This window comes from Oncorhynchus tshawytscha, linkage group LG26 (genome assembly GCF_018296145.1).
Source record: "Oncorhynchus tshawytscha isolate Ot180627B linkage group LG26, Otsh_v2.0, whole genome shotgun sequence".
Taxonomy (NCBI): Eukaryota; Metazoa; Chordata; class Actinopteri; order Salmoniformes; family Salmonidae; genus Oncorhynchus; species Oncorhynchus tshawytscha.
This window is the reverse complement of record NC_056454.1, coordinates 14287928-14315821: the sequence shown is the minus strand read 5'-3', so window position 1 is coordinate 14315821 and position 27894 is coordinate 14287928. Positions and strand designations below refer to the sequence as shown.

The following is a 27894-nucleotide window of genomic DNA, read 5'->3' as shown; positions in this document are numbered from 1 at the left end:
TTTAGCAAAATCGGCAAGTAGAGAATACAAGAAAATATAAAACAATTGTAACAATGTAACAGGTATTTATTAAATTCTACACAGTCAGCATCTCTACAATAGAAATGGCATTTTTAGTATTTTTTCTAGATGTGTAATGTTAAATAAAACAAATACTTTCTACATGTTGTAAAGTAAGTATTGAAACGCTAAAAGGCCAAAAAGAAACCATGTAGATTACTCAAATCTTCAGTGGTTCGATTTTTAGACATTGGAACGCTCTACTGGTCCTTCAGCATTGTAACAATATGCTCTCACTGCCATTTACACAGAGACCTGTGCTGCTGCTTTCACTAAAGATTTTAAGGCACCAAGGTCCACCAAGAGAGAGGATAACCCCACACAGTACCACTGATCTCCACTACGAGCTGCAGGGGCACTGAATGACTCCATTTCCACTCCCGCCGTGGCCAGCAAACCTGAGGAAAGAGTGGGAGACAGTCAAGGTAAAATACGCGTCAACAGTTATTCTGCTCATCTTGCAAGCTTGCTGTCAAGTGCTAGCTTGGTGTAAGCACATCCTGATGGTAAAAGGCGGAAAAAGTAAAGAGTTAAGAATGCAGACTGAAAAGAGAAATCATTCAAGTTTGATTATGTCAAATAAGGCGGTATACCTTGCTAATCTTGTGCTGAATAGACAGAAGAATGGCTCAATTTAGTCAATAGTGAGGTTACAATGTGAAAAATAGCTTTATCACCAGTCACAGAGGGCAGGAGCGGAGGAGACGCCACGGCCTTGAAGAACAGCAGGATGCCAGTGAGAGAGACGGGCTGTCGGAACACGCTGCGATTCAGCTCCAACAAGACTGGTACTCCTCCCTGTACTGAACCAGTAGCTCTGTAGCTGGAGCCATTGACAGAGATCTCCACCTCACATGCACCTTGAGTCAGACCCTCACTGTGGTTTCTGGTTACCTGAGATTTTTTTTTAAAGAATGTCATCCATCTCAAATAAGATTATTTATTTATATTACACAAGATAGGTCATTAATAAAATATGACCTTTAGCCAAGTGTCAATGGTGGCCATTTTACCGTGATTCCAGATTCCTTGGCCAGGGTCAGTGAATTGACCAGGTTGGGGCAACTCTGGGACCCATCACTAAGTAATCCAACCATTACTGCTGAGGTCATGTAAGCGGAGGAATCTTTCAAGCAGTCTCCTAGGTTGTGATAAAAACAACAGACCATGTTCAGTTTGCATGGCCAGAGAGCTCACACTTTTGTGATTTACACCATTATACCACTAGGGGTAGACAAACCAAAGCACAACCAAATCTTCCACTAATACATGTGTGCTTGAATGGCATCCAAAAATGGCATCAATCGTCTCCTTTACCCTATGATCACTGATCTGAGAACAGTGGTCGTGTAATGTTAACACATCTTTTCATCTATCAAGCCTGATCAGCAGTTTCAGAGAAAATTAAGCAACTGAATGATATTAGGACACAGTCTAATGCCTGGCAGTGCTTACCTTGAGTTATGATTTGGACTTGGCTGAAGGGTTGTTTAGAGGTGGTGCATGATTTCAGGACAGCTCCTATGGCCTCTCCAAGTTTGATCCACTGGTGAGACTCGGGGGTGAATGTGCTTGCCAAAACCTGGGCATTCACCTGCACACACCAAATTGCACAACATGTAACCTATCAAAAAAAGTAATACATCTGCACCATTGAGAGCATCTTGACGGGTTACATCACCGCTTGGTATGACAACTGCTTGGCATCCGACCGCAAGGTGCTACAGAAGCTTCTATACCAGGTGCCATCCAGGTCTTCTATACCAGGCAGTGTCCGAGGAAGGCCCTAAAATTGGTCAGACTCCAGCCACCCAAGTCACAGACTGTTCTCTGCTACGACACAGAAAGCGGTACCGATTCACCAAGTCTGGAACCAACAGGACCCTGAAAATCTTCTACCCGCAGACATAAGACTGCTAAAAGGTTATTTAAATATCTAACCATATAGCAACCCAGACTATCTACATTGACCCTTTTTGCACAAACTTTTTTTTACTCATCACATACACTGCTGCTACGGTTTATTCCTAGTTACATGAACCGATCCACCTCGGACCCCTGCACATCGACACGGTACTGGTATATAGCTTAGTTATTGTTACTCGTTGTGCATTTATTATTACGTGTTTTACTTTTCTATTATTTCTCCATTTTCTTTCTCTCTGCATTGTTGAGAAGGGCCCGTAAGTAAGCTTTTCACTGTTCGTAAACAGGTGGAGCCTGCAACATTGTTTCAATAGTCAAATTCGATCTCCAGCTGTCGCATATTAATGAACGTGTTGGGAGTCGGGATGAGACAGGCAGGTAGCTTTTCTCAGTGAGTCGAAATCATGAATCAGTATATATATATATAAATATTCTCTATTATTCTACAATGTAGAAAATGGTCAAAATAAAGAAAAACCCTTGAATGAGTAGGTGTTCTAACCGGGTATGTATGTTTGCATTTTAGTGTGTATATATCTTGAAGGAGTTCCCATATATATATATATATAAACACTAAACATATATAAAATAGTAAAAATAAAGAAAAACCCTGGAATGAGTAGGTGTCCAAACTTTTGTCTGGTACTGTATGTACACACACACACACACACACACACACACACACACACACACACACACACACACACACACACACACACAGGTAAAACAAAGTGCAGCTAGTTTGCTGTCTTTCCAGCTTCAGTTTGGAGAGATTATGTTAGATGTGCTATTGGCTAGCTCTTCTGAACAGTGCCCTAACGAGAGAGCACTTCTATGCCAGGTGAATTCTCGCCTCATTAGCTCATTGGATGTATCCAAATAAATGTCACTAGAAAACAGCTTATACAACTGCAAATGCAGCTACTTTGTTGTTATTCTGGGAACACTGTTTGACATGACTGTGAGTTAGGGAAAGGGGAATACCAAGTCAGTTGTCTGGCCTGCTGGGCACTTCAATCTGGCACGCAAGACACAAAAAAAAACAAATTGGCAGTTACAGTCTTGTCCCATTGTTGCAACTCCCGTATGGACTCGGGAGAGGTGAAGGTCGAGAGTCCTCCGAAACACGACCCATCCAAGCCGCACTGCTTCTTGAAACAATGCCCGCTTCACCTGGAAGCCAGCCACACCAATGTGTCGGAGGAAACACAGTACACCTGGCAACCGTGTCAGCGTGCATGCGCCCGGCCCGCCAAACCCTCTCCTAACCCGGACGACACTTGGCCAATTGTGCTTCGCCTCATGGGTCCCACAGTCACAGCCAGCTGTGACACAGCCTGGGATCGAACCCGGGTCTGTAGTGATGCCTTAGACCACTGCCCCACTCGGGAGGCCCCCGCAAATGGATTTTTGCAAACAATTGGTCCCCCCAAAAAATGCAGCCCTCTGTTGAATTTCAAAATCCCGATGTGGCCCCCGAGCCAAAAAGTTTGTCCACCCCTACTCTAACCACTAGGCTACCTGCCATATTTGGCTAGCTAGCAAGCAAGTGATAAGAACGTTGCCAGTCAGTATGGCAATATAACATTTAGAACGAACGACTGGGTCGCTTCCATAGATACAGATCAAAAAGACTAAACGACTGGGTCGCGTCTTTGGCAACAGAACCGATAGAAATAAAGATCAGCAGGCTTGGGTAGCAACCCTAGATTTGTGTCGGGACTATACCTTGTGGAAGGATGAAATTGTATGAATAAATTCATCAAAATACATTTTTTTATGAATATATGAATCATTATTTGAATATGTTGGTAACCCATGGTATATAAAAGTGATAATGCCTTCGAAACAGCTGTTTGGAGGATATATTGGCACGGTCTTCGTCTTGGGCCTAACAACACCTGTCAACACCTGTCCCAATGTCCTCCAAACACCAGCTTCTTAGGCATTTTCACTTAAATATACCACGGCTTTCAGCCAATCAGTATTCAGTGCTCGAACCACCTGGTTTATAATTTGGAATGAGGACCGAAAAGTGTATCAAGAAGCTCTATTGCATTGAGATGCATTGTTTTTGCCCAACCGGTTTTACTACACTTCATGTGTAAAACGAACTAACCAAACAACCAACCGGACCCTGAACAGCTTCTACCCCCAAGCCATAAGACTGCTAAATAGTTAACCAAAAACCTTCCCGGACTATCTGCATTGACCCCTTTTGCACTACCTCTTTTGACTCATCACATGCTGCTGCTACTGTTTATTATCTATCCTGTTGCCTAGTCACTTTATCCCTACCTATATGTACATATCTACCTCAATTACCTTGTACCCCTGCACATGGAGTACCAGTACTAAGTCTGTGTATATAGACAAGTTTTCGTTAGTGTATTTATTCCATGTGTTATTATTTTTATATTATGTCCCACTTTTTCTCTCTGCATTGTTGGGAAGGATCTGTAAGAAAGCATTTCACGGGTAGTCTACACCTGTTTACGAAGCATGTGTCAAATAAAATGCGATTTGATTTTAACATTATTGCAAAGTATGACTCAATAATTGAAGATAGTTTTGTTGCAAGAATGTATCATTAGAATCCTTTGTGAACAACCTTGAGGGTTACATTTTGTGTTACATTGTTACAAACACGATCAATTCGTGAACGTTTCAAGGTCTGAAGGGAACAGTTTCTCTCACCATAGCAACACAACAACAATCAAAGAAACAAACCTATTAAGAGTCGGGCACCTATAGGCATTTTCTTGACTGTAATAGGAGAGAAGAACTCACTGCTCCAACCAAGCTCTTGCCCATCACCATGTCCACAATCTGCAGAGCGATGTCCTGCCCACAGCGTGCCTGGGCCTCCTTTGTACTGGCACCCAGGTGAGGACAGCTAATCACATTGGGATGGTTCACCAGGGCACGGTTCTTTGGGGGTTCCTGAGAACGAATGTAACGCCATGATGTAAGTGAGACTGGCAATATTGAAGGGAAGAGAAGTAAAATAAATTAATACAACGTGATTATTTTTTAGTGGGTAAATTAGATTTAATATTGCAGATATATTGTGGCTTCTATCAATGTAATTGTCTGTATCATTTCCAATCCCCCATATATTTTTGTAAATAAATATGGATATATTTTGTAAATAAATATATACACTACCGTTTGGGGTCACTTAGAAATTCTTTTTTTTGAACGAAAAGCACATTTTTTGTCCGTCAACAGTGAAGAGGCGACTCCGGGATGCTGGCCTTCTCGGCAGAGTTGCAAAGAAAAAGACACATCTCAGACTGGCCAATAAAAAGAAAAGATTAAGATGGGCAAAAGAACAGACACTGGCCAGAGGAACTCTGCCTAGAAGGCCAGCATCCCGGAGTCGCCTCAGTTGTTCCCCGGGGCCTTCCACTCCTCTTTCTATTCTGGTTTGCAGTTGCAAAAACCATCATAGTTACCTCTGCTGCAGAGGATAAGTTCATTAGAGATACCAGCCTTAGAAATTGTATCCCAAATATATGCTTCACAGAGTTCAAGTAACAGACACATCTCAACATCAACTGTTCAGAAGAGACTGTGTGAATCAGGCCTTCATGGTCAAATTGCTGCAAAGAAACCAATACTAAAGGACAAGGATAAGAAAAAGACTTGCTTGGGCCAAGAAATACGAGCAATGGACATTAGACTGGTGGAAATCTGTCCTTTGGTCTGATGAGTCCAAATGTGATATTCTTGGTTCCAACCGCTGTGTCTTTGTGAGACGCAGAGTAGGTGAATGGATGATCTCCACATGTGTGGTTCCCACCATGAAGCATGGAGGAGGAGGCATGATGGTGCTTTTCTGGTGACACTGTCTGTGATATATTTAGAATTCAAGGCACACTTAACCAGCATGGCTACCACAGCATTCTGCAGCGATACGCCATCCCATCTGGTTTGCACTTAGTGGGACTATCATTTGATTTTCAACAGGACAATAACCAAACACACCTCCAGGCTTTGTAAGGGCTATTTGACCAAGAAGGAGAGTGATGGTGCTGCATCAGATGACCTGGCCTCCACAATCACCTGACGTCAACCCAAGTGAGATGGCTTGGGATGAGTTGGACCGCAGAGTGAAGGACCGCAGCATTCCAGGTGAAGCTGGTTGAGAAAAAGCCAAGAGTGTGCAAAGCTGTCATCGAGGCAAAGGGTGGCTACTTTGAAGAATCTAAAATAAATTTTTATTTGATTAACACTTGTTTGGTTACTACACGATTCCATGTGTTATTTCAATGTAGAAAACAGTAAAAATAAAGAAAAACCCTTGAATGAGTAGATGTGTCCAAACTTTTGACAGGTACTGTACATACAGTGCAGACCCTTTGCTATGAGTCTTGAAATTGAGCTCAGGTCCATCCTGTTTCCATTGATCATCCTTGAAATGTTTCTACAACCTGATTGGAGTCCACCTGTGGTAAATTCAATTGATGGGACATGTGGAAAGGCACACACCTGTCTACATAAGGTCCCACAGTTGACAGTACATGTCAGAGCAAAAACCAAGCCATGAGGTCGAAGGAATTGTCCGTAGAGCTCCGAGAAAGGATTGTGTCAAGGCACAGATAAAGGGAAGGGTATCCAAACATTTCTGTAGCATTGAAGGTCCACCAAAATACAGTGGCCATCATTTTTAAATGGAAGAAGTTTGGAACCATTAAGATTCTTCCTACAGCTGGCCAACCTGGCCAAATTGAGCAATTGGGGGAGAAGGGCCTTGGTCATGGAGGTGACCAAGAACCCGATGGTCACTCGGACAGAGCTCCAGAGTGCCTCTGTGGAGATGGGAGAACCTTCCAGAAGGACAACCAGCTCTGTAGCACTCCACCAATCAAGTAGAGTGGCCAGACGGAAGCCACTCCTCAGTAAAAGGCACATGACAGCCCACTTGGAGTTTGTCATAAGGCAGCTAAAGGACACTCAGACCATGAGAAACAAAATTCTCTGGTCTGATGAAACCAAGATTGAACTCTTTGGCCTGAATGCCAAGCGTTGTCTGGAAGAAACCTGGCAGCATCCCCAGGTTGAAGCATGGTGGTTGCAGCATCATGCTCTGGGGATGTTTCTCAGCAGCAGACTAGTCAGGATCGACGGAAAGATGAACGGGCTCCCGAGTGGTACAGCGGTCTAAGGCACTGCATCTCAGTGCTAGAGGCGTCACTACAGACTCCCCGGTTCGAATTCAGGCTGTATTATAACCGGCCGTTATACGGAGTCTCATAGGGCGGTGCACAATTGGCCCAGCATCGTCTGAGTTTGGCCGGTGTAGGCCAAATCAAATCAAATTTCATTGGTCACATGCAGATGTTATTGCGAGTGTAGTGAAATGCTTTAAAAAAACAGAATACTGCAAAGTTTCCTAAGGACTAAAAATGAGGCAGCCCTCTCTATCGGTGCCATCCTCACAAATTTGTATTTACAATGACGGCCTTTGTTCTTTACTGACTTGCCTGGTCAAATAAATAAAAACAGAGATTCTTGATGAAAACCTGCTCAAGAGCGCTCACAACCTCTGACTGGGGCGAAGGCTCATCTTCCAACAGAACAACGACCCTAAGCACACAGCCAAGACAACGCAGGAGTGGCTTCGGGACAAGTCTCTGAATGTCCTTGAGTGGCCCAGCCAGAGCCTGGACATTAACCCGATCTAACATCTCTGGAGAGACCTGAAAAAAGCTGTGCGGCGACGCTCCCCATCCAGACAGAGCTTGAGAGGATCTGCAGAGAAGAATGGGAGAAAGTCCCCAAATACAGGTGTGCCAAGCTTGTAGCGTCATACCCAAGAAGACTTGAGACTGTAATCGCGTCAAAGGTGCTTCAACCCATCTGGACAAGAGGAATACCTATGAAAGAATGCTGTTCATTGACTACAGCTCAGCATTCAACACCATAGTACCTTCCAAGCTCATCATTAAGCTCAAGGCCCTGGGTCTGAACCCCACCCTGTGCAACTGGGTCCTAACGGGCCACCCCCAGGTGGTGAAGGTAGGAAACCACACCTTCACTTTGCTGATCCTCAACACTGGGGCCCCACAAGGGTGCGTGCTCAGCCCCCTCTTGTGCTCCCTGTTCTCCTATGACTGCGTGGCCAAGCAGGCCTCCAGCTCAATCATCAAGTTTCCAGACGACACAACAGTAGTAGGCTTGATTACCAACAATGACGAAACAGCCTACAAAAGGAGGTGAGGGCTCTGGGAGTGTGGTGCCAGGAAAATAATCTCTTATTCAACGTCAATAAAACAAAGGAGATGATCATGGACTACAGGAAACAGCAGAGGGAGCACCCCCCATCCACATCAACGGTACCGCAGTGGATAAGGTGGAAAGCTTGAAGTTCCTCGACGTACACATCGCTGACAAACTGAAATGGTCCATCCACACACTCTTCAACCTCAGGAGGCTGATTGTTTTTGTTGCTTGGCACCTAAAACCCTCACAATCTCTTACAGATGCACAATTGAGAGCATCCTGTAGGGCTGGATCACCACCTGGTACAGCAACTGCACAGCCCGCAACCTCGGGGCTCTCCAGAGGGTGGTGCTGTCTGCCCAATGAATCACCGCGGGCAAACTACTTGCCCACTCGGACACCTACAATACCCGATGTCGCAGGAAGGCCAAAAAGCTGATCAAGGACAACAACCACACAAGACACTGCCGGTTCACCCTGCTATCATCAAGAAGGTGAGGTCAGTGCAGGTGCATCGGACAGAGACTGAAAAACAGCTTCTATCTCAAGGCCATCAGACTGTTAAACAGCCATCACTAGCACATTAGAGGCTGCTGACTATATACATAGACTTGAAATCACTGGCCACTTTAATAAATGGAACACTAGTCACTTTAATAATGTTTACATATTTTGCATCACTCATCTCTTATGTATATACTGTATTCTATTATATCTTAGTCTATGCCACTCTGACATTGCTCGTTCATATATTTATATATTCTTAATTCCATTCCTTTACTTAGATTTGTGTGTATTGGGTATATGTTGTGAAATTTTTAGACATTACTTGTTCGATGTTACTGCAATGTCTGAGGTAGAAACAAGTATTTCGCTACACCCGCAATAACATCTGCTAAACATGTGTATGTGACCAATCAATTTGACTTGGATTTGTACTGAGTAAAGGGTCTGAATACTTATGTAAAATGTGATAATTCAGTTGTTATTTTTTATAAATGTTCAAAAATGTCTAAAAACCTGTTTTTGCTTTGTTATTATATCTTTAATGCAGACAAGTTCCTTACTTTCTCCCTCTAACACTTTTGCGGTAATGCTCCAATGAGTTGGTTGTAATTTTGGATAGAGCAGACATTTCATATATATTTTTGTTAGCTGCATGTGTGACATAACTCCAAAAGATTATACCTTTTTTTGATTCCCAAAATAAATCTATTTTTTTCTATTAATTAGTATATTTTGAGTTTAACCATAGTATTTGTTGTAATAATTGTCTTTTCTGGTGGATTAAACTGAAATTGCAACCAACTTTCTATGGCTTGTTTTAAAAACGATGTGACGTGGTATTCTTGCCTCGACAAAAACATCGAGGCCAGCCCCTCCACACTGTCTAGACTCCAAAGCTCTGAGGAGAGCATCCTCATCGATGATGCCCCCGCGTGCACAGTTCACGACCTTTACACCTTTCTTGCACTTGGCAAATGACGTGTCCTTCAGTAGTCCTAGGAGAAACAACAATTTAACCTCAAGTGGAAAATAATGGGGTTTTTGTTTGATAATCGATCTAATCACCCTCCAGTACCACAACCATGCCACCTCTATAAAACTCACCAGCTGTAGAAGGCATGAGGGGAGTGTGGACAGTGATGTAATCACACTGGGGCCACAGCTGCTCCAGGGACATCTGCTCGACCCCCCAGGTAACAGTCACCTCAGGAGTGGTGATTGGATCATAGCCGATGGTCTGTCGAAAGCAAATTCAGTTACCACTATCGTGCTACAGTAGGCAGCTTTTAAAGATCATTTTACTTTTCAGAGGATTATGAACCAACCTTCATGCCAAAGGACTGCATTCTGGTGGCGACTTCCTTCCCAATTCTTCCAAGTCCAACTATTCCAAGTATTTTGCCGTACAGCTCTGTGCCCATGAACTGAAAAAAATCATTAACACAACTTTGACCCAGGTCCCTGAAGAGTTTGAGACAACATAGATTTACAAAAGCAGATTGAATTATTGATGATTGGATGGATACCGGGGCAGACCACGTGAGAGTAATTGCTTTGTGTGTCAAAATAAAAGGGAAGGCAAAATACTCTTCACCTTTTTACGATCCCAGTTCCCTGCTTTCATGGACATGGCTGCTTGGGGCACATGTCTAGGAAGGGAAGGGTTTTGAATTAAGTTATATCAAACCTTCCTGTAAAAGTATGATGAAAAGGACAGATGGGGGTGTATAGTGCAAAGCAGTGTCTAACCAATACCATGAACTAGGCCCGAGAGGTATTCTGTATCATCTGTTGTAGTGTCTTACCTTGAGAGGCTCATCAACAGGGTGCATGTCAGCTCTGCAGCACTGATGGTGTTGCCACTTGGTGTGCTAGAAGAGGGTAATGACACATACAATAGTCTAATATTCAGGGAAAAGACTGATCTGTGGTGATTTGATTTAGACATACAGTTGAAGTCAGAAGTTTACATACACTTAGTCATTAAAATTAATTTTTCAACAACTCCACACATTTTTGTTAACAAACTATAGTTTTGGCAAGTAGGTTAGGACATCTACTTTGTGCATGACAAGTAATTTTTCCAACAATTGTTTACACAGATTATTTCACTTATAATTCACTATATCACAATTCCAGTGGGTCAGAAGTTCACATACACTAAGTTGACTGTGCCTTTAAACAGCTTGGAAAATTCCAGAAAATTATGTCATGGCTTTAGAAGCTTCTGATAGGCTAATTGACATAACATGAGTCAATTGGAGGTGTGGATGTATTTCAAGGCCTACCTTCAAACTCAGTGCCTCTTTGCTTGACATCATGGGATAATCAAAATAAATCAGCCAAGACCTCAGAAAAACAATTGTAGACCTCCACAAGTCTGGTTCATCCTTGGGAGCAATTTCCAAATGTCTGAAGGTACCACGTTAATCTGTACAAACAATAGTACGCAAGTATAAACACCATGGGACCATGCAGCCGTCATACCGCTCACGAAGGAGACGCATTCTGTCTCCTAGAGATGAACGTGCTTTGGTGTGAAAAGTATAAATCAATCCCAGAACAAAAGCAAAGGACCTTGTGAAGATGCTGGAGGAAACAGGTACAAAAGTATCAATATCCACAGTAAAACGAGTCCTATATCGACATGACCTGAAATGCCGCTCAGCAAGGAAGAAGCCACTGCTCCAAAACCACCATAAAAACGCCAGACTACTGTTTGTAACTGCACATGGTTTGGCCATAATGACCATTGTTATGTTTGGAGGGAAAAGCCGAAGAACACCATCCCAACCATCCAGCACAGGGGTGGCAGCATCATGTTGTGGGGGTGCTTTGCTGCAGAAATGACTGGTGCACTTCACAAAGTAGATGGCATCATGAGGTAGGAAAATTATGTTGATATATTGAAGCAACATCTCAAGGCTTCAGTCAGGAAGTTAAAGCTTGGTCGCAAATGGGTCTTCAAAATGGACAATGACCCCAAGCATACTTCCAAAGTTGTGTCAAAATGGCTTAAGGACAGCAATGTCAAGGTATTAGAATTGCCATCTTCAATCCTATAGAACATTTGTGGGCAGAACTGAAAAAGTGTGTGCGAGCAAGGAGGCCTACAAGCCTGACTCGGTTACACCAGCTCTGTCAGGAGGAATGGGACAAAATTCACCCAACTTATTGTGGGAAGCTTGTGGAAGGTTACCTGAAAAATTTGACCCAAGTGAAACAATTTTAAGGCAATGCTACCAGATACTAATTGAGTGTATGTAAACTTCTGACCCACTGGGAATGTGATGAAAGAAATCAAAGCTGAAATAAATCACTCTACTATTTATTCTTGACATTTCACATTCTTAAAATGAAGTGGTGATCCTAACTGACCTAAGGCAGGGAATTATTACTAGGATTAAATGTCAGAAATTGTGAAAAATGTACATTAAATATGTTTGGCTAAGGTGCATGTAAACTTCTGACTTCAACTGTAGGAGTTTCCTTAAAACGATACACGGATATATCAACGACTTAACGAATGACACTATTATTTTGCAAACTTACTTCATGACAATTACGCCCTTTATAGTGGCAGCATCCACATCCACATTGTCAACGCCAGTCCCAGCTCTTCCAATGATTTTGAGGTTACCAGCAGCATTGATGACATCAGCTGTCACCTTTGTTGCTGATCGAACCACCAGGCCATCATAGTCCTGGAGTTGGATTGTAAAGGAAAAAAGATGATATGCATAGTGATGCCAGTGCATGACAAAATTATCTATTGTTCATTGGAGTAATTTGATGAGATAAGGAATGATCTTATATAGTTGGAATTCTTGCATTAATCAAACATTCGTTATTGATTTGGCATCACATGATGTCATGAGGAAAACAAGCTAAATATGAGATGAGTCGTCTCTGGTGTGATTGATCAAACTATGTATAGTCTACATTTTGAAAGTACGAGGTAGAACGGGAAGAAAGCCCCAGTCTAAATGTAATTCTATAGTGTTTATAGACTAAAGTCGGCCAAACGAGGGAAATCAGTAAATACTTGGTGCAGTTGCATCATATTTCCAAGAAGGCTGTAATACACTATAGCGCGACACCAAAGAGAGGAGGACAAGATCGCACATGCAAGAATCCACTAAACTGCAACTGCTGTAAATCATCCGCAAAATAAAATCCAGTTGTCTGAAACGCAGAAATCATCGTTTTTTTCCCCAGAGGGACTTTTGATGAGGTTATTCAACCAATGACCAAACGCGACATACTTTTCCATATTATACATTTGATAGCAACTGCGATTTTTTTTTAATTTTAGAAAGACATCGTGGAACATGCCTTAAATGTTTATTACGTGGAATTCATGCAAATTAGAAAAAATATGTAAACTCTTACCTTGATCTCCGCAATCAAATCATCCTTACTCATATTTTGCTTCTCTGTAACTTGGATTCCATTTTCTTGCAGAATCTTCTTACAACAAGGGTCAACACTTTCACTGATTAAAATGCGTTTGATGGATATTGGGGCCATTTCGCTGTTCTCTCAACCGTTGGGTAAACTTTCACACTTGAATGGGTGAACCCTTTTTCGTAAACTGATGGACACGCTGAAAAGTTCTCAGTTCAGTTGGTTTTGAATAAAATCAAATACTCGGCTAAGGACTGCCCCCTTTCAAAGTAAACCCGCCTCTTCTCATCTCCAGTTTTCTGACGTGATGCTGAAACAGGGAGAGACAATATATACTGAAGCTGGAACCACATCAATTATATTTGCTATATTCTTGTTGGACCAGAAATACTATGCAATAATCACATGGAAATGTTGTACAATAGTAACACAATTCTGCTGATTATTTGTTTCAAAGACTGATTTTTTTATTTTATTACAATTTTCAAAACATAAGAAAATGTGTATTTGAGTGCAAGCCACTCCCTCCCTTAAACATTATACATTTGTAGCTGATTTCTCAAGAACATCAGTTCAAACTTAGTGAAACAGCTTTCAAAATCTGTGATAGGCTTCCTAAATCAAGCACAGACTTAAGCACCTCAATTAGACTATCAGATGACAGGCCTGTCTCTGTTCGTCGAAACTGTAGTGTCAAACTCCATCCCTAACTTTACCCAGTCTTTCTATGGTCATGCAGTTAGCTGATCTATAATTTCTCCCTTTTAAAAATGCAACATTGTGTATCTAGTGGTCTGTGTACTATCATGAATAGATATCTAGTTTACCTAATTGTATTGTCTATACATGTAGCTGGGCAAGTGTAACAGGGTTATATTGGTGATTCCCCTTGCCACTTTATTGTTAAGCCAATGGGTTTTTGGTTTTAGTTTTGTCTTGCCTTCACCTACTCAACATGGCATCTTATTGGCTGGTTTGCGTAGCTTGCTTACGAGGGAGGATGTTTCAGTTAGAATCGTCCCAGTGAACAGGCACCAAATCAGCCAAGTTGTTGGTTGCAAAAGCACTGTACGTCAAGTGATTTTTATACTCCCAAGTGAGGATTTAAATGTACAATTTATATCAATTTGTTTGTAAATGTTATTCGAACATCACACTTAAGATCCAGCGTTTTTTGGTGAATATTTGTTGTGCATTTTGTTGTAGAGAATTCTCGCTAATACTAGCTAGCAATTTACTGTGTCTGGTGGGGGGTTCGTATATTTTGTACAGTGCGTGAGTGCAGAGTTGGATGGTGAGCCGTGCATTGCACGAAGTGCAATTTTGTGCTGTTCCTATCAGAGTAAATCTCCATGACTGGTGCTACACGTTGGAGTTCGTGTCGATGATTGATTGTACACAACGCAAGAAGAATACTGTTACACAAGCACTAGGCTAATTATGGACACTCCTTAAAGTCCAAGGATTTTACATGTTCTGTTTTGATGGAGAATTGGCTCTGGAAGCCAAAACAGCCAAATACTCCAGCTAAACGTGAATCGAAGCTCAATTGCAGTATGGCTCTAGAAACATAAATGTACAAATATTAAAGCAAGAACTATGCAGAGCATACCACAGCATAACATCATTGTTATACCATGACCATAACACTGTTGATATTTTTTCGTTTCTTCCAGTGCATGCAGTTGATGGGGGAAAATGTAGAGGTGCAACCACCAGATCTCGACAAGTCACTGTTTTTCCCGAAGCCGAATGGCTCCGAATTCAAGTAGTTTGAACCAGGAGAATGAATACAAGGAGAGTCTAAAGGAAGCGTCCAAATAATGAGAGGCTATGAACCTGAGGTCACTTGCAGACATTCCACCACCATGAAGAAAAAACAATGCACAACACAGTAATTGAGTACACCGAGACGTCAAGTAGTTTGTGAGGATGTGGCTCAGTTGGTAGAGCATAGGATTTGAAGTACTAGGATTGTGGGTTTGAATCCCACAGGGGAACTAGTACGAAAATGAATACACTCACCACTATACGTTGCTCTAGATAAGAGTCTACTGAAAATGAACGAAGAGACCATTTCAGTATTCACATCGAAATAAGCTGCATTTGCAAAGTATTTAAAGAAACGGGAAACATATCGAGCAATATTAACTTTTTTTGTACACGTAATTATCATATTCAAGTTACAAATGCTGGTAAACACTCAAATACATTTAGTTAAAAAACAGTTCACTATTGGCGGACTGATATATATGTCTTCAGCGCGGGCGGGCCTTTTTTTTATTCTGCATCCGCACAAAACAACAGGAATTAGTGATTCCGGCTCTTTTCAGTGAGCCGGCTCGTTCAGCTCAGCAAGAAGAGCCGGCTCTTTTGGCTTTCAAACGGCTCTTTAAAAAATATAGGTTTTGTATTTTGCGATAGTTTGACTAGGATTGGTGTTAAAACAATTCTAATTAAATTATTACATTAAATCATACCCTACCTTAACCACAATGTATTTAAAAATGCATTAGTTTGTTATGAAAAATAATGCTACTAAACATTTGCATTTAAAGTATAACATTTGTAACAAAGTGCATATACATCTAACCATTCAAAACGAATACAATCTGAACAGCATAATAGAATATTGCACCATATCAAAGAAAAATAAATAACAATGTGCAAAACTGCAGCATTCTACTTAAAACATTAAACTGGTCCCTCTTTTCTCTCTCTTCTTTATTACCATGTTATAACCAGCAGCACACAGCAATGCTGACCATGTTTTGTTTTTTCAGAAATGCAAGCTGCCTCACTTTCGAGGGGCTGATGCGGTTTCTTCTATCAGTGATTATTTGTCCTGTTTTCGAGAAGACCCTCTCAGAAGGAACGGACGTGGCCACTTTGCAGTCTCCCTGTCATGACTTTAGTAAGCCGTGGGTAGACAGAGGCCTTGATCTTCCACCAGCTCAGAGGATCTGCAGGAGGGGCTCCTCCAAATGATCGGACCTCCATTATGGCATCTGGAGGGATTCCTTTGTGCTGCATCCCCAGTTGCTCTCTAGTCAAACAGCAGACGTTTGGGGCACTACTGCTGGTGCTTCTGCTCCATCTGATCCCTCTTCTTCCTGGTGCCTGAGCCAGCTGACTACTGGGGCTGTCCCTCCCTGCTGCTGAGGTTATTCTTTAAAGAGCCTCATCAATCGCTCTAGCATCACTGAAGGCTAACTTCTTAAACCTGGGGTCAAGTGCAGCGGTTTCTGATAGCACGTGATTACTGTTCCTAGGCCTTCATTGAAAATAAGAATTTGTTCTTAACGGACTTGCCTAGTTAAATAAAAATTATATTCCATTCTGTGGAACTTTCTGTCCATTGATGAACATAGGGTGTCCATCAACTCTGTCACATGTCCTGTGGTTACATTTGCTTCTCTCTGGCGGCTGACTGATTCGCTGCAGACCCTTACACAGGAGTATCATTTTTGAGGCTGTTACATAGCTGAAAAGAAAGAACAGTAACTTATTAGTTCAGGTTCATGTTTTGTCTACTGATACTACATTCTAATCTACTGCTCATATACATATATAATACTGGATTAAATAATGATGTAGTAATAATTGCTTACTGTACCTCTCTCCACTGATCTCCACAGTGACCTGCTCAAAGGGTTCCAGGACTCTGCACACCTCCTCCACCACCTCCCATTCCTCTTGGGTCAGAGCATCAACAAGTGCTTTGACAATGGCCAGGATAAAATGTTGAATTCCACCTTGTAGTGCAGTCTTGTTTAGGCCTCAGCTCAGGCATCCCCATCTGGCATTGTGTAGACTTTAGTTTTTCAGCACCTACTGTGCTCCTGTGGAAGTATTCCACAGCTGCTTTCACTTTGTCCACAGTGGGCTTCATCACCTTCAGAGCATCTCTTACAATCAGGTTGATTGTGTGGGGAAGACATGGATGATGGGTCCATTTTAAAATGTTCATGGATTTGATTATGTTAGCTACATTGTCGCTAACACAAAATACCATTGTTCCATCTACTTGCCATTCTCTGGCCACTCTCAACAGTTCGTCTGCCAAGTTTTCTGAGATGTGTCTGTTCCTGAACTCAAAGCAGTCCAGAAGACAGCTAGATATCGAAAAATCTTCAATGAAGTGACATGTAACTGACATGTAAGAAGTGGTTATCCCTGATGTTCAGCAGTCAGTGGTAAGATAAACTGCAGTAGCTTTTTGGATTCTTTCCCGCACTGAAGCCTGTGTGCTCTCTTACAGTTGTGGAATAAGTGATTTTTAAAGGGTTTTCCTTCTTGAAATTGTGTACATTGGATTTAGACTGTTGCTATAATTTCTAAAACCTCTATCCTCCACGATCGAAAATGGCTGGAAATCGGTGATAATCATTTTAGCCAATGCAATATCAAGTTTTGCTACAGACATAGACATTGGCATAAACTGGTCCATAGAAGACTGCGTTGCTGTGTTTCGCAGAGTAGGCCTACTTGACTGAGTGGATACATCTCCACGTGTGGAGGTGCTGGCTCCACCACTATCAATAGCAGGCCGCTAGTTTCTCAAAGCTCCACTACAGTTAGCTTCACAGTTGGGTGCACAGTTTGCAAATGCCGGTGTAGGTTGTGTTTAGAACCGGCTTTATATGAGATTTTGTTTTGGCAAATTCTACACTGTGCTCTAACATTGTATACATTATTAAAATGCATCCAAATGCTACTGTGCTTCCAACTCATTTTCACAGCTGTCCTTCCTCTCTCTCCTGGGCTGCTAAGTGTGTGACTGTGAGTGAGTTGGCTCGGCCCTCCCTCACGCATCTTTGGTTCATTGGTTGACACTCAGGTGAGGCTGTTAGTATGAGCAGACAGTCAGAACGAATGTGTGCGCTTGAGCATTTAGGCTTATATTTACTTTTTCTTTCTTTGAATTAGTTAATTCTATTCATTTAAATCTTTTGATTATTAATATCTTAATTTTTGATATATATTTTTAATAGATTCAGCTCTTCTGATATGCGAGCCGGCTCCCAACGTTCACCTACAAGGGCCGGCTCGCAGAGCCGACTCGTTCGCAAACGACCCATCTCTAGTAAGTCTCATTGAAGCCTAACAACCTGGCAGCAGTTATTTAATTGAATATCTATGTCATAGACTACCAAATACTCTACCATGAAGTCAAATGAACTTAAACGTAGTTCAAATAAGAATAGACTGAATGCTTTCAATGGTTTAGTATGATGAATTGTCTCTTCCCCCTATTAGGGCTAGGGAACATGAAATAGATAAGAGAACGGGTGACTAAAATGGCTTTTTTTCTGTGGAAGCAAGGCATGCAGGAGCAAAAGAAAGAAGGGCAGCAGAGAAATACCACGAAAGCTCACATGTTAAGGTATTAGGATGTAATCAATGTTCAAATGTCTTACTCGCGAGAGCAATATTACACAAGATTCATGGAGTTGTATTAATGAATCCTGCATTTGTATTTAAAGAGGCATCTCTCTAACAGAGATATCATTAGAGCAATAGAGGCACAAAAGCAAGAGATGGAGGGGGAGCGCAGGAGGCTTTTTTCAAATGCATAACAGAAAATGGTGAAGTTAAGGAAAGATCAAGAGGAAGAGATGTTCAGGTGAGTAGAAAATGATTGAAAAGGGAAATCACGTGAGAAAATATTTGAAGTACCACAAAAATAAATATATATCTTTGGCATCACTAGTCAACAGTTGTCTTACAATTCTGAAAGTCTCATGGGCATAGATTTGCTAAGCCTCTTCTCCCTCCTAAGACAGGTCAATATGCCCAGGGAGAGGATCATGAAGAAATTGGCTCCACAACAGCAGGGGCAGACAGACAATGAGGAGGAGCTCATTGCCAAGGCTATTATTGCTCAATGGCACAGCAGCAGAAGGAGATGGCTATGCTGGACTCCGTTGCCTCACACAGAGAAGCCATGGTATGGCATGTGCACCCTACCACAAGCAAGGGGTCAATCCGAAGCTCAAAATATTATTCTCACCAAATTCAACTCTGAATGAATATTTATCAAGGAATAAGTCTAAGTTACTAACAAAGTGTTCCATTATCATAATGACAGTGTATTTGTTATTTCAGAGACAAGAACAGGAGCAAAGTACCAGAAAGACCTTGACAGATAAGTCAGTTAAGAACAAAGTCTTATTTACAATTGACGGCCTACCCTGGCCAAACCCAGACGACGCTGGGCCAATTGTGCGCCGCCCTATGGGACTCCCGATTACGGCCGGATGTGATACAGCCTGGAATCAAACCAGGGGCTGTAGTGACTGTGGAGAAGCAGATCCAGCAGTATGCAAAGAATGTGATCAAGACATACAACACTTACACCACAAAGCTGCCAGGGAGGGAATTGGAGGTGGTCTTGGCCCCATCTTTGGAGGAGTGAGACCAAGTTACTTGGTTCAACATGACATTGGTGTCCAGATGCCCAATTACGTCAGCAGTAGATCTCAGGACGTCAAGGCGCTGAACGAGACGTGGTATATTCAGCAATCCAAGAAAAAAACTTGGATTCACATGGTAAAGATCTGTTGAAAAGAGCAACATGGGCTGCATTTACACACATCTTTTTTTTCACTAATTGGTCTGTTGACCAATCAGATCAGCTCTGAAAGATATGATCTAATTGGTCAAAAGAACAATTAGTAGAAGAAAGATCAGTATTGGGCTGCCTGTGTGAACGCAGCCATGGCCAGGTAAAACATGATTAGAAAAATAAACAAATGGAATTAAAAATGTAAAAAAGTCATAAGCATTTATGATATAAGACCATTTAGTAATTTATTGCACATACAAAAAAAGAAACTTGATAGGCAGGTTGTTGACTGACACAGTGTGATGATTGCTGTCCTTTTCAGTGCTCCAAGATGACTCATCTCAGAATTATGGGAATGTAGAGATAGTGATAGTAACCAATTGTCTCTGAAATTATAATTTTTTGTTTAGTTTTGAGAATATACACAGTGGTGGAAAAAGTAACAAATTGTCAAACTTGAGTAAAAGTAAAGCTACCTTAATAGAAAAGGACTCAAGTAACTCAGGTAAAAGGACTCATTAAAGTCACCCATTAAAATACTACTTGAGTAAAAGTCTACATTTATTTGGTTTTAAATATACTTAAGTATCAAAAGTAAATGTAATTGCTAAAATATACTTAAGTATCAAAAGTAACAATTATTTCAAATTCATTATATTAAGCAAACCAGACAGCACGATTTCTTGTTTTCTTTGTTTAAGTATGGCCAGGGGCACACTCTAAAACTCAAGACATAATTTACAAAGCATTTGTGTTTAGTGAGTCCACCACATCAGATGCAGTAGGGATGACCAGGGATTTTCTCTTTAAGTGCATAAATTGAACAATTATCCTGTCCTGTTAAGCATTCAAAATGTAACATACTTTTGGGTGTCAGGGAAATGTTTGGAGTAGAAAGTACATTATTTTCTTTAGGAATATAGTGGAGTAAAAGCAAAAGTTGTCAAAACTATAAATAGTACCATACAGATACCCCCAAAAACTACTTAAGCACATTACACTACTGAATATACACAGTTCAATTAAAACTAGTGCATAAATTGGGAAACAATACTGATAGCCTGGTCCTAGATCTGTACCTGCATAACAATAGTCAGAGTTGGATAAAGCACAGATCTGGGACCAGGGTAGTTTCATTTTAATACAGCTTCCAATTTGCTCATTCATCCCCCCTTCCCCTCTCTCCCATGAACTACTCCACCAGATTAAAAATGTGATTCATCAATGTTCTCTATATCTATTGTATCAATTGTCACTCTTCTGTTAAACATGATAAACAAACTATAGGAAATAAAACAAACATTTTAACCATATCCTTTTATTTCAAAGCAGATGTTTCATTAGGGAATATTGAACTCTGACTGTTTACACAAAGCCAGTGGTTTTCATTTATAGTTCAAAGGAAAGTCATGGCGAGGAATGTAACACCAGTATGAACTAACACGGTGGAACACCACAGCAATGCATTTACACCTAAGGGCGAGTTTATTTTTTACATTTTAAAAGATGTAAGGGGAGGGGTCTGAACATAAGCACATCTAAAAAAATAAAATAAAAATGCATACAATACAAAAAGCAATGTGTCAGTTCCTAATTCATTTTCTGACTGAGGTCAGAAAAAAAGTTAGAATTTCCTGAAACAGCCAGGTAACAAACCATTTTTAAAAAATGTATCTAACACCACAACCATTTTAATAATCAGCCCTTCAAATCAAATTGAGCCTTCTCTACTGACATATACACTTATGTCAGACAGTTTTATATGTAGCACTTACAGTATGTTCAGTGACAAATAATGTGACAGTTGGTAATGCAAACACTTAATAAAAAAAATAGGCCAGAAAGAACAACACAGGACATCACTCACCCCTTCCATTAAAATTACCCTCTGTACCAGACAACAAAAAAAGTAAAAAATAATCATTAAACCTGACAAACTTTTTAATGTTCCTTCCAACAGTCACATGTTCAGCCATTTCACCACTAACCCTCAATGCACATTACATTTCCAACATTTGTAAAAATTTGTCTGACTGAACCCCCCAAAAATGTCTCCTAGCGGTCAAAACTTTTGAAATCTTAAATTGTACAAATGTTCCAGAATTGGATTGGTTGTAGTATTTGTCTAAAATCGTTCTACAGCAGAACCACCCACACACGTTATTAGGTATAAACGTGTGAATTTTTCATTTCGATGATGGACAAGAGTGGACATTGACTGGACTAATCAGTCATCAGAACTTGAGCTGTACTTCTTTTTCTTGCTGTGGTTTTTATCCTTCTCTTGGCTCTTTGACTTTCGATTCCGCTCAGGGCTTTTCCCTGTGTCTTTGGACTTGTGAGAGGTCTCCTTTTCTGGGCTTCCCTCCCTTTTCTTCTTGGAGATGGGGCTCTTTCTACCCCTGTCCTTCCCTTTGCTCTCCCCTTCACTCTCAGAGTTGCTGCTCTTGGACCTCCTTCGTCTGTGAGTGTCTTCACTGTCTCTGTTCTTCCTCTGATGAGATGAACCGTCTTTGCTATGGTCTCGATTGTTGCTGTTACTCCTGGAGCGCCTGCCTCTACGGGAGTCTCTGCTCTTAACCTTGTCTGGACTCCTTGTCTGGTCTCGGCTCTTGGATCTACCTCTCCTTTTGTCCTCTCTCTCTCTGTGGCGCCGTCTTTCATTGCTCTTACTGCGCTCCCTACCTCGCTCTCTGTCCCGTCCTTGCTCTTTGTCTCGAGATGAGGCATGTCTCCCCCTGTCTCTGCTTCTGCTGAGAGATCGGTTTCTGTCCTTTCCAGAGTTCCTCTCCTTGCTTCTAGACTTTGCCTTAAGCTTCTCACCATTTCTTCCTTTGGTCTCCTCTCGGTTCTTGTCAGCCTCAGTGGGTTTAGAGTGTTCTTTACTTCTAACACTGTCTTGAGTTCCAGACTCTGTGGCTTTTTCTTTGACGTTTCTGTCCTTGCTTCTTAGGCGGCCCCTCTTATCATCCCCTTTGCTATGTTTCTGATCCCTCTCTCTGCTTTTGGACCTACCACTTTTCTCTTTGCTCTTACTGCGGCTTCGAGATTTGGCCTTCTTTGCCTTGTGTTTGTTGTGCTTGTCTTCGGTTTTAGAAGTGTCCTTTTCTTTGCTCTTGGATCTATGGGAGCGACCTTTCTTCTCCTCTCGGTTTTTACTCGGGATTTCAGCAGCGTGTTCATGCTTGTTTTCAGAGGTCTTCCTCTCTCTTCCTCTTGGAGCTATGCCACTCTCATTCTTGTCCTCTGTCATGTCACCCCTACAAATATAAATACAGAGTAAAATCACCCTCACAGAAAACGCAGAATCCAAGTTGAGACTTTGAAGACACCTTAAAATAACTGGCCCTTGATGATAACTTTTGTCAGTAGAATAAATTAGCCAATACTTGAGAAGCTGCTTAACTAGATAAGAATAAGCTGCTATATAATTCAACAGCCTGATCAGTCCAGCACCGGCAGTTAAAATACTAAAAAAGTAGTACTTACTTGTCACCCTTTATCCAACGGTCTCCGCTGGATGCTCTTGGTGCCCTTTGTGCACGCTGCATCTCATGGCGCCAGTGTGGAGGAGTCTCACTACGCTGGAAACGGTCCCTTGACCTCGACCTGGAGTGTGACGGAGTTCGGTAACGCTGCAAGAGAATAAATTACCATTAACTTTCTAGACCCGTGTTTTGCAGAAACTGTATGATGATAGTACCGTACTTGCTTGACAGTGCACTTACTCTTGGACCTCTGCCTTTAATCGTCCTGCCTGATCTCGTCATCAGAAGGCTCCTCTGATATGCTGACTGACAATGAAACATTCTGCAACAAAACAAAAAACGCATTTACATGAATATACTGTTGTTCCCAGTTGTAAAGGTTCAGAATGAACTGGAATGTTGTTCCGTCTTGTCCATAAACTCACCTCTCCCTAGGCCTTTCCCTCTCCCTCTTTTTTTCCCTCTCCTTTCCAAACTCTTCTTTTTGCTGCTGAGGACTTCTCCTCATAAGGAAACTATTTTCTGGGATAACAGGGATTTCCTCTGGCCGTACCGTAGACGTAACCTCTTCCTCTTTCTCATCACCACTGCCAGCCTCAGACCTACAGACATTACAGACCAGACTTAAAACCTACGCTCTAATGAAGGCGGTTGTTAGAGTTCACATGCCCCGAAACACATTAAAACAGTCACTACAAACTTTTTTTTATCTTTCTTCTTCTTCTGTTTCTTGTCCTTCTTTTTCTTGGACTCTTTCTTGTGCCTCTTCTTCCGTTTCTTGGATTCCTTATCAGATTCACCCTCAGATTCAGAAGAGTCGTCGTCAGAACTGTCAGAGTCACTTGAGCTGTCGCTGCCACTGGAGACGGCCTTTAGTCTTTTCTTCTCTTCTTTCTTGGCTGTAAAATGGTAGAGGACAGTTAACATACAGCACCAGTCAAAAGTTGGGACACACCTACTCATTCAAGGGTTTTTCTTTATTTTTTTTATTTTCTAGATTGTAGAATTATAGTGAAGACATCAAAACGATGAAATAACACATGGAATCATGTAGTAACCAAAAAAAAAGAGTGTTAAACAAAATCCAAATATATTTTAGATTCTTCAAAGTAGCCACCCTTTGCCTTGACAGCTTTGCATGCTCTTGGCATTCTCTCGACCAGCTTCATGAGGTAGTCACCTGGAATGCATTTTAAATAACAGGTGTGCCTTGATAAAAATACATGTGTGGAATTTCATTCCTTCTTAATGTGTTTGAGCCAATCAGTTGTGCCATGGTAGGGGGTATACAGAAGACAGCACTATTTGGTAAAAGACCAAGTCCATATTATGGCACGAACAGCTCAAATAAGCAAAGTGACAGTCCATCGTTACTTTAAGACATGAAGGTCAGTTAATGAGGAAAATTAAGTGCAGTCGCAAAAACAATCAAGAGCTATGATGAAACTGGCTCTTGTGAGGACCACCACAGGAAAGGAAGACCCAGAGTTACCTCTGCTGCAGAGAATAAGTTCATTCGTTACCAGCCTCAGAAATTGCAGCCCAAATAAATGCTTCAGAGTTCAAGTAACAGACATATCTCAATATCAACTGTTCAGAGACTACATGAATCAGGCCTTCATGGTCAAATTGCTGCAAAGAAACCACTACTAAAGGACACCAATGAGAAGAAGAGACTTGCTTGGGCCAAGAAACACAAGCAACAGCCATTAGACAGGTGGAAATCTGTCCTTTGGTCTGAAGAGACTAAACTTGAGATTTTTGGTTCCAAACGCCATGTCTTTGTGAGACGCAGAGTAGGTGAACGGATGATCTCCGCATGTGAGGTTCCCACAGTGAAGCATGGAGGAGGAGGTGTGATGGTGAGTGGGTGCTTTGCTGGTGACACTGTCAGTGAGTTATTTAGAATTCAAGGCACACTTAACCAGCATGGCTACCACAGCATTCTGCAGCAATACGCCATCCTATCTGGTTTGCGCTTAGTGGGACTATCATTTGTTTTTCAACAGGACAATGACCACAAACACACCTCCAGGCTTTGTAAGGGCTATTTGACCAATAAGGAGTGATGAGTGCTGCATCAGATCACCCGACCTCAACCTAATTGAGATGGTTTAGGATGAATTGGACCGCAGAGTGAAGGAAAAGCAGCCAACAAGTGTTCAGCATATGTGGGAACTCCTTCAATACTGTTGGAAAAACATTCCAGGTGAAGCTGGTTGAGAAAAAGCCAAGAGTGTGAAAAGCTGTCAAGGCAAAAGGTGGCTACTTTGAAGAATTTCATATATTTAGATTTGTTTAACAATTGTTCTGGTTACTACATGATTCCATGTGTTATTTCATCATTTTGATGTCTTCACTATTATTCTACAATGTAGAAAATAGTAAAAATAAAGAAAACCCTTGAATGAGTAGGTATGTCCAAACTTTTGACTGGTAAGTGCAAAGGATACCTCCCAAAGCTATGATCCTGACGATAACACAGTCCAAGGTCTCCAATCTAAAACAATAACGAGTTTAAAACACCTTGCCAATTTTTTGGAATCCTACGAACCTTTTGATTTTGGAATGAGCTCTCCACAGTTCATAACTTTCACTTCAGAGTATGGTCTACTGCCAGTATCGGTCTTTTGACTCTCCATTGTCTGAACGACCTCTTGGCCAGAGATCACTTGGCCAAAAACCACATGGACACTAGAATAAAAATCAGCAAGTTATAACAAGTGATAATTAAGAACAGATCGCTATTTATCTAACATGCTCTTATTATCAAAAGACCATCTAATCAGATACAGATTGTCGAACTAAGTTGCAATGCTTGTCAGAATATTATAATTACCCATCCAAGTGCGGTGTGGGTTTTGTTGTTCTGTATACCAGGATATCAAAAAAATGGAGCAGAAGATTAGAATGAGTCAAAATAAATGTAGGTTTTGATTCACTCAAGATGCTAGATTTATGAATGACCAACTCATAAATGTTGCATTACTCATCTCATATGTATAATGTATTATATTCAATTTGACTGTATTTGAGTCTATACCACTTCGACATTGCTCGCCCAAATATTTATATATTCTTAATTCCATTCCTTTACTTTAGATGTGTGTATTGTTATGAAACAGTTAGATATTACTTGTTAGATATTACTGCACTGTTGGAGCTAGAAACACACGTTTTTCGCTACACCCGCAATAACATCTGCTAGACATGTGTATGTGACCAATAAAAATTCATTTGATAATAGCAAGGCCCTTAAAACATTGATAGACTTACATGAAAAACTGGGATCCATTGGTATCTTTACCCCTGTTTGCCATTGACAGGAGGTACTCCTTGTTATGTTTGACAGAGAAGCTTTCATCTGAGAAACAAACAGGCCATTAGTTAGTCCTTGAGGCTGGTTATGATTATAATATTAAACTAAATCTGTAGAGTCCTACCTTCAAAGAATCCTCCATAGATAGATTCCCCTCCTTTTCCATTGCCTGATGTACAGAAGGAATATAGAAATGTGAATATCTGCAAATAAAACATTTCTACGTTTTGGTTGTTTGAGGCAAACACGTATTTAATATACCTTCACTGAAGTCTCCTCCTTGAATCATGAAGTCCTTCACAATTCTGTGGAATAGGCATCCTTTGTAATGCAGAGGTTTTTGTGTACCTTTTCCAATTCCTTTCTCACCTACACAAAAAGTAAAGGTTTAGTCAAAACAGAGAAGACAATATGTGCATCATCTAAAGATGGTCTGAAATGAGTGTACAAAGACAAGAAAAAGTCAATTACCTGTGCAGAGGCATCGAAAGTTCTCACAGGTTTTGGGGCAGACGTCAGAAAACAATTCTACCACAACTCTGCCAACTGCAAGAGAAACCAGGTTTATGTACGTTTTAGTAAAGCATCTCTACATTTCAGATATATGATTAACTGGTGGTAAGATCAAAATTGAAAAACGTTGCATTCTTACCCAGCACGTTGCTGATGCCAATGTCAAAAAAGCAGCGTGGACGCTGAACTTTTATTCCCATTATCAAACTTCTGTAGCTGAAACCAACGTGTTTTGCTGTTAGTTAGCGAGCGTAACTTAGCACGATAGCTAGCTAACGTTAGTTGTTTACAAATACAAAACATAACACCCATCTCTAACAAAAAGCGGAGGCTAATATAGCGTATTCATTCATTGGCATTAGGACCATGGTGTATAAAAAACATGACTAGATAGTTAAGGTTAACTGATTTAAAAACACTCTTTATCAACATTAATGAAATAACGTGAATGTCTAGACGAAACAATGTAAACTAAAACGACATTTTCATTCTAGTTAGTCGTTTTGCGGATTATGGCCTGCAAGTAGCTACGCTGCTAAAACTACTAGCTGCTGTTAACGTTAGCAGGTACTTAATGCAACGATACATCGCCGTCTTTCTTTCGGATTCACCGCTATTTCAAATTGACATAACTCACAATAGCGGAAATATTATAGAGTTGACTTACAAATTAGCTCAGTTGGTCAACTGAGGCCAATATCTCACGGTAGTTCTCCTCAACAAGGTGAAATCGAGTTTCATTCAGCGCTTCTTCCACAATGTTTTCTAAAGATGGCGCGACAGGAAAAGTCAGTGCATTTTGGGTAAAAAGATGCGCCAGTCGTCGCGCAGAAGACGGCCTTTCATACGTGCGAGCTTTGGTACATCTGGCTGGTGTT

General features: G+C 41.2%; 2 protein-coding genes across 2 annotated transcripts; both read right to left on the bottom strand.

The window, feature by feature from the left end:
* Positions 1–48: 48 nt before the first annotated feature.
* phgdh (phosphoglycerate dehydrogenase) lies at positions 49–13410 on the bottom strand. Its single transcript, XM_024388958.2, has 12 exons — positions 13114–13410; positions 12274–12425; positions 10527–10592; positions 10316–10370; positions 10047–10145; positions 9826–9958; positions 9568–9716; positions 4777–4929; positions 1516–1654; positions 1074–1201; positions 738–954; positions 49–458 (listed from the first exon to the last, which is right to left on the bottom strand). The coding sequence occupies exons 1-12, from the start codon at positions 13249–13251 to the stop codon at positions 304–306; spliced, it is 1584 nt and encodes a 527-aa protein (XP_024244726.1). The 5' UTR covers positions 13252–13410; the 3' UTR covers positions 49–303.
* Positions 13411–20994: 7584 nt separating this feature from the next.
* LOC112225220 (peptidyl-prolyl cis-trans isomerase G) lies at positions 20995–27832 on the bottom strand. Its single transcript, XM_024388957.2, has 13 exons — positions 27684–27832; positions 27156–27232; positions 26975–27049; positions 26765–26872; positions 26628–26672; positions 26461–26548; positions 26024–26053; positions 25739–25878; positions 23885–24083; positions 23610–23786; positions 23425–23506; positions 23186–23331; positions 20995–22956 (listed from the first exon to the last, which is right to left on the bottom strand). The coding sequence occupies exons 2-13, from the start codon at positions 27214–27216 to the stop codon at positions 21924–21926; spliced, it is 2184 nt and encodes a 727-aa protein (XP_024244725.1). The 5' UTR covers positions 27217–27232; positions 27684–27832; the 3' UTR covers positions 20995–21923.
* Positions 27833–27894: the final 62 nt, after the last annotated feature.